This window comes from Mastacembelus armatus, chromosome 13 (assembly GCF_900324485.2).
Source record: "Mastacembelus armatus chromosome 13, fMasArm1.2, whole genome shotgun sequence".
NCBI lineage: Eukaryota > Metazoa > Chordata > Actinopteri > Synbranchiformes > Mastacembelidae > Mastacembelus > Mastacembelus armatus.
The window spans coordinates 2,506,338-2,513,575 of record NC_046645.1 but is presented as its reverse complement, the minus strand read 5'-3'; the positions used below and the strand labels follow the sequence as shown (position 1 = coordinate 2,513,575).

At 38.9% G+C, this 7,238-nt stretch overlaps 1 protein-coding gene across 1 annotated transcript; it reads left to right on the top strand.

Annotated features, from left to right (window-relative positions):
• Positions 1–313: 313 nt before the first annotated feature.
• ilvbl (ilvB (bacterial acetolactate synthase)-like) lies at positions 314–7,048 on the top strand. Its single transcript, XM_026299284.1, has 14 exons — positions 314–734; positions 1,232–1,433; positions 2,104–2,231; positions 2,392–2,642; positions 2,899–2,998; positions 3,155–3,252; positions 3,427–3,563; positions 3,895–4,029; positions 4,260–4,374; positions 4,508–4,677; positions 4,771–4,841; positions 4,943–5,014; positions 5,587–5,692; positions 5,835–7,048. Exons 1-14 carry the CDS (start codon positions 621–623, stop codon positions 6,011–6,013), a joined length of 1,878 nt encoding a protein of 625 aa, XP_026155069.1. The 5' UTR covers positions 314–620; the 3' UTR covers positions 6,014–7,048.
• Positions 7,049–7,238: the final 190 nt, after the last annotated feature.

Here is a 7,238-nt window from a genome sequence, read left to right as displayed (position 1 = left end):
CCCACAAGCTTCTCATTGGACCAATGACTTGTTCTTCACTTGAGCCATTTTCAGCGAACACCTAACCCACACACAAACCGGAAAAGAAGTTCCTTTGTCCTTCACAATACAGGGCTAATGTGTGTTAGACCGGCGAACTGAGAAACATTCATACTAAATAGTCAGTTTCACTGTGGGCTGTATGAAGGTGGAACTACTTCTGGTTGTGAAAATACACACAGAACACGAAACACAAATCAGAAATCCGCCCTAGAAGAGGTGTGCTTTATTTGTATGGATTTATTTTTGAAAATCGCAACCGGAAGTAGTTCTAGCTAACATGAGCGGCTGAGGTGTCCGTGTTTGCACAGAGAGTACTCGGTGATTTCAACTTATCACAGTCGAGTACCTGTTATTTAAAGCCATTATTCACTAAATTTATATTAGGCAATTCCACAACTAATGCACTGTTAAATTTCTGACTTTCTGAAATGGGCGTAACGTCATAGCAGCCGGACCAGCAGCTCTACAGCATTTTAGCCTAGCCCGAAGGAGTGAGCTGCTAAAGGGAACCAGTCAAACCAGGAGATTTCGATATTAGGTTGAGTCTTTATTAGAAAGTTTAGTTTCTGCTTCCTACCATGGAGTGTTTTGGAGCCATTGGCACCCTTCTTGGCTGCTCTGCGGGCGCTGCGGTGTGTGGGCTTTTGTTTGCAGCCTTCAAACTTGGACTACTTTACCAGTTATTTCACAAGGTATGTCTTTAAAACGCAACATGCTAATGGTCATTTTTTGTGATTTCCTGTTCGTTTCTCTAGCTGCATTATGTTTCATAAGGGTGTATACAGCTGCACAGCTAAATTATAGCAGGTGGAGCTGCGCTCTGTTCTCATGTGCTCTGTAGGTGAAAGGTAAACTGGGCTCTGTTAATGTAAACTTCGACCAGCATTATGGTTTTCTTGCACAAAGGTTATTGTAACATCCTGGTTTGTAAGCACAAAGCTCAAAGGCACACCCCACCACAATGTGTGGTTACTGTGAAATATGAAAAGGCTGGTGGAGTGAAGGTAGAGCAGGTATGGTGTGTCAGCTGACCTTCAGAGGGGTTAACAATGATACATCATTTATGACAGCTTTTTTTATTCTAGTTGAAAAAAGTGTTTATTTTAATAAATGAGTAAAGTAACAAGAATTATCTGAGTAAACTGTTCTCCTCTTCCAATTTTTTTTTCTGTCCTCTGATTCACTTCAGACTGAAACAAAGAGTCCCCGGCATGGTGGTGAGAGCGTGGCAGAGGTCCTCCGTGCACATGGGGTCAAGTACGTTTTCACTCTTGTCGGTGGGCACATCTCACCCGTCCTGGTGGCTTGTGAGAAGGTGGGCATCCGCATTGTGGATACCAGACACGAGGCCACTGCCGTCTTTGCTGCTGATGCTGTGGCCAGACTTTCAGGTGCAAAATTATCTTCCTAACATAGATATGCCAAAATATATGGCCCTCAGTCTTACTAGAGAAGAGGAATAAGGGAATATGGCTTGTTTTAGTTGTGTTAAGGTGTGTTTTACTAGACAGCCTCCCCACTACAGATAGTATAGCTTGTTAAACATAACTAGCAGCATCCCAATCAAGGTTTTTTTCTGTGCATCCTGAACCAAATCATTTAATATTGAGTGTCTGCCAGTTCTGAGTCTCAATCTGATATTTGTATTTTCCTAAATAATACACATGCACAGTGCACACTTTAGTTATCAATCCATTGTATATGCTTGACAGTTGAATAGCTATGCAATGTATTAAGGAAAATTTTATATATTATTTATTATTATTATTTTTATTAATTATTTATTTATTTGGATTATTTTTTTCTCCTAGTTTTAAATATTTCCACACTGCTGTGTTATGCTACAAAATGTACTGAAAATGCCTTGATCTGCCCCAGTATCGATCTTTGAGATGGTACTGGGACACAATGATAACTGGATTATTTTTAGGTGTGCCATTGTTATGGCCCTGCTTTTGCCAACAGTCTAGTTTAGGAATAGCCTTAAATGGAACTGTGTCACTGTCTTGTATGAGTGTGTTTTAGGGGAAGGTGACTGCTGTTTCATTGTGTTTCCACCAGGGACTGTTGGTGTAGCTGCAGTGACTGCTGGTCCAGGCCTTACTAACACAGTGACAGCAGTGAAAAATGCTCAGATGGCTGAATCTCCATTGCTGCTCATAGGAGGAGCTGCTGGCACACTACTTAAGGTGGCGTAGTCTTGCTAATAGGATCTGAATGTGTAGACAGAGTAAAACAACAGAGCAGCCTCAGTCAGCCACAGTTGTATAGCACTTAAATGCAATATACTTTCTTTAACTGTTCTCAGCTTCAGTTCAAACCTCTTTATTAGCTGTGTTTGTGGTACAGGGCAGAGGGGCACTGCAAGATATCGACCAGATGTCTCTCTTCAAGCCGCTGTGCAAGTTCTGTGCCTCCATCAGGACTGTCAGGGAAATTGTGCCTACAGTCAGGAAAGCCCTGGCCGTTGCCCAGTCAGGGACTCCTGGTCCTGTATTTATAGAGTTCCCCATCGACACACTCTACCCCTACCACCTTGTGTCCAAAGAGTTCACGGTTAAAAACCCTCCCAAAGGCTTGATGGGAAAAATCATCACATGGTAAGTTATCATCCTTTGTTACCTGTCAAAACATATAATAAAAATGATATATAAAGATAGAATCATACTATATCACTATAAACATTTGACTCAAGTGGAAAATAAAATTCCACGTCTGTATGCACCACAAAAATATAGATAACGTCAGTGGGGGGTTCTGGAAGACCACGAATCTGAAACATTTTAAATTAACTGTCTGGTTCAACCTGGATCTTCTATACAAATAAAACAATTTAATAAGATCATTTCTCATAAGGTACCTCAATAACCACCTCATGAACCTGTTTGCTGGAGCTTGGGAGACCAGAGATGTGTCTCCACTTCCTGTTGACATTCCACAAGCCACAGACGATCAGGTACAAACTACTCTAAGTACTTAAGGTTTGATGCTTCCTCTTCTCTTATTTTTCCTTAAGACTCCAATCAAACAACACTCTAATTATGTACAGTATTAAGAAGCAGAAAGTTTTAAATGTTTTGCTGAGTTTTTTTTGTCATTCAATACAATGTAGGTGCAACGCTGCATAGAGCTGGTGAGTCGAGCCAAGAAACCTGTTATTCTGCTGGGTAGCCAAGCAACGCTACCTCCAACACCGGCTGATGATGTCAGGTTGAGCACAGTGTCCTCCCTCTTCTATGCATTTCAATCCTGTGCCTTATTGTTTATTCTGCCACTCTTCAGTTTGTTTGCTCAGTGTCTTCCATGTTCCAATAGTACTAATGTTTTTGTTTTCATGTTACTTAGCAATGCTCATCAATAAAAAATGTTCTGCTGTTTTTGTAGGAAGGCACTGGAGGACCTGGGCATCCCCTGCTTCCTTGGAGGCATGTCACGTGGCATGTTAGGTAAAAACAGTCCCATCCACATCAGACAAAACAGACGAGATGCGTTGAAGGAGGCCGACTTGGTGCTCTTAGCAGGTCAGTCATGCGGCTCTACAGTAATTCTAGTATGAAAATGATGTAAATAATATGGCGTAGATTATTTAATATAAAATAATGAGGTGACAAAAGATACCAAATTATTAATAATAATGCTCACTTTTAACTTTTATCTAATTTGATAATTCAATAAAAAGTTTAATGCTTTATAGTATTTGGCTGTTCCTGGCAAAATGAACTTGAATGTTGAATGTTTGTTGAAATACAGGGGCTTAACTGTGTTTTCAAAGTAGTCAGAGTGGCCACAAGCTATCCACAGGTTCTTGAGAAATGTTAATGTTAATGTTAGTATGTTATGTTGTCTTTGCAGGCACTGTTTGTGACTTCCGTCTGAGCTATGGCAGAGTTCTCAATAGACGCAGTAAGATCATCGCTGTCAACAGAGATAAGACACAGCTGTTGAAAAACTCGGATCTGTTCTGGAAACCAACTATAGCAGTTCAAGGTATGTTTGCCACCTACCATCATAACCCAGTTTGATAATTAAAGTAGCAATTTGTTATATTTTTTAAATGAAAAAAATGTCTCTAATTTCTACACTGAACACCCCATTTGAAAGCATGTCAGATACGCATTGTTTCCTACACTTTATAAAATTGATTTGTACTTGGGGCATAGGACAAATCTATCTGCTAAAGGGTTAAATTCTAAAATGCAAGTGTTGCTCTATTTTAGGTGACGCTGGTTCATTCTTAGTGCGGCTCTCCAAAGGCCTGAAGGGCTATAGCTGTCCAAAGGAATGGCCTCAGAGCCTCAAAGCAGGAGATGTGACCAAAGAAAATGCAAACAGGTAATGGAGGTGATACTGTGTTTTGCAGTATCTATTTACTTACATAATTAAAAGGTCCTGATTAGGGATATTTTTTACAAGAAAGCAAACACAGTTTAAACAAACCATTTTAACCAAATTATTTTTATTCCAGGGCTAAAGCTAATGAGAAGACAGAACACCACTTAAATCCACTGAAAGTCCTCCACCAGGTGGATGAGCTGATGGCAGAGGACAGTATCATAGTCGCAGATGGGGGTGATTTCGTTGGAAGTGCTGCTTACATATTGAGACCAAGAGGACCTCTGCAATGGCTAGATCCAGGTTAGATGCCACAGACAAAACCACTCAGTTTATGAAAAACTGCTGTGATCAAAACAATGTCTGGTAAGTTAAATGTGTTCCTTGTTCTTGTAGGAGCCTTTGGGACTTTGGGAGTTGGAGGTGGATTTGCTCTGGGAGCAAAACTGTGCCGGCCTGAATCTGAAGTATAGTATTGATTTATATATGTATGAAGGTGTTTTATCTGAATGTCTGTTGATCACTTTTCACCTGCTATGAATGTAATAATACCTTGTGTGTTTTTCAGGTGTGGATAGTGTATGGAGATGGTTCCTCAGGATACAGTGTCGCAGAGTTTGACACTTTTGGTCGACACAAGGTAAAAATCAATGACACAGTTATAAGCAGCTGTTTTAGCAAGTGTGTAGAGAAGAGCAGTAGAATAATTATTTCAAGCAACTACTGTGGTATAAACAGTATAAACAGTTTTGACCAGCTATTAACAAATAGAAAGTGGCTACTGTAGGTTATGGCATAAATGCCAGGTGGAAAATGTAATTTAGATTTAAATTACAAACCTAATACAAAACGCAGGTCAAGCTAATGTAAGTCAAACATATGGCATAGATGGATTGGAGCTTATGTTTTATGTTTAGATACATTTTGAAAATTAAACATTATCAGTGTGACTTAGTGTGAAACTAATGTACTGAATTAGTTCTACACTGGTTGTCTTTTGTACTAATTCAAAGACATTTAAAAAATTAATTGCTATAATTGCCATTTAAACTGGAATGGAAAATAAACTCTTAAAATCTATTAACACCCTGCTGTATTCTCCAGCAAATAATTAACCCAACTATGCATTTTTTTTGTAGCAATAATGTGCAGGGTTGTATATTTTTCTTAACTTTTATTCTGATGATCAACATTTTATTGTTTTCATCCCAGACACCTGTTATAGCTGTGGTGGGGAATGATGCATGTTGGAGTCAGATTTCCAGAGAGCAGGTTCCCATGCTTGGCAGCAACGTGGCGTGTGGTCTTGCATTTACAGGTACATTTTCCACCACATTGTGAGGCTTTTGTGATTGCTTGTGTAACACGTGCAGATTGTATCCCACACACTAGTTTACATGTGTGAGTAATGTCTTGCCGCCTGCTAACTGGCAGATTTAATTTTGTCCTCATTTCTGCAGATTATCACATAGTGGCAGATGGTTTTGGTGGTAAGGGCTACCTTGTAGGGCGTGAGGACGAGGACAGGCTGAACGACATCATCAGACAGGCTCAGAAGGAGACGCAGGAGGGCAAAGCTACACTTCTCAATGTTCTGATAGGGAAGACTAATTTTAGGGAGGGCTCCATCTCTGTATAGAGATGTATATTTATCATCTGGCTCTATGAAATATTTCAAAAATATTAGAATAGTACTGGACACCGTATACCCCGGCCTTTACCTCACTCTGCTTCTGCTTTGTGCCCTTAAAACCACATTTCAGTTTGATCCCTGAATAGTTCATGAATGGGTCAGCTGCATTATCAGTTGCTTACCTCATCCGACTCATCTACAAACATTAGAGGCATTACTGACATTTTGACAAACAGTTATAAATGTACATTTATTATTACTATTATTTTTATCACTCATAGCATGTAATTCATCATTGTACGTGTTTATTTTAATACTACTAGAGCTTGTCTTGTGCACCAAGTTCAAGTAGTTCACTTTCAAAGGTAACTGCTGCATTTTAAGAAAGGGAAAACCTATAAATTCAGAAAATCTTGATTTGTTTTAGTGAATTCAGCTCTTCAGGAGGTTTGACTTTTGTTTTTTGTTTTGTTAAACGGCCTAGTGTAAGTCATGTATTTCTAAAGTGAAAAAAGAAAACATGACTAAAAATTACTCAGCTTTGATAGAAAGCACTGGTTTAAGTTATCAGATGTGATCAGTATGCCTTTCCTCCTGTTTTCGACTGAATACAGAGGCTTTTTATGAGGATACATGAAATCTTACAGCTGTGATATTGACTTTTCAGTTGGGAAATGGGGAAGCATTTTGTGAATGTGGAAGATTGACAAACAATATGCCTTTTAATGTTTGATTGTATCTTTGAATACATGGATATGTATTGATTGAACATGTGTCTGCTGATTACAGTTGTGTAGCTAAATGACATTTAATACTAACTTCTTTTAGTATTAAATGATGTTGATTATCATTTGAAATATGCCTACACACAGGTATTGCACTATGCTTAAAACACCTTTACTCACCAGGTGAACACCTGTGGGCCATCACTCCAGTATATATTGCTGTTTTATTTGGTACTCTGTGGGAGGTATGTCGAAGTTTTGATCGTAAAATATTAATTACGGATTCTTTCTCAAATAAAGTGTATGGAACTTTGAATGATTTAAGTATATACAGTATTGTAGGAACATTTTATAGATTACCATGTACTTATCATCTGTGTTAAGAAAATTAGACCTTTAAACCACTGAGATTCTTTGAAAAAATAACCATAGCAGTCCTAGGTAATGTTGCTAACACTCGCCACTACTTGAAATGCACAGCTGGCAAGTGCTGCAACATAGTGGTC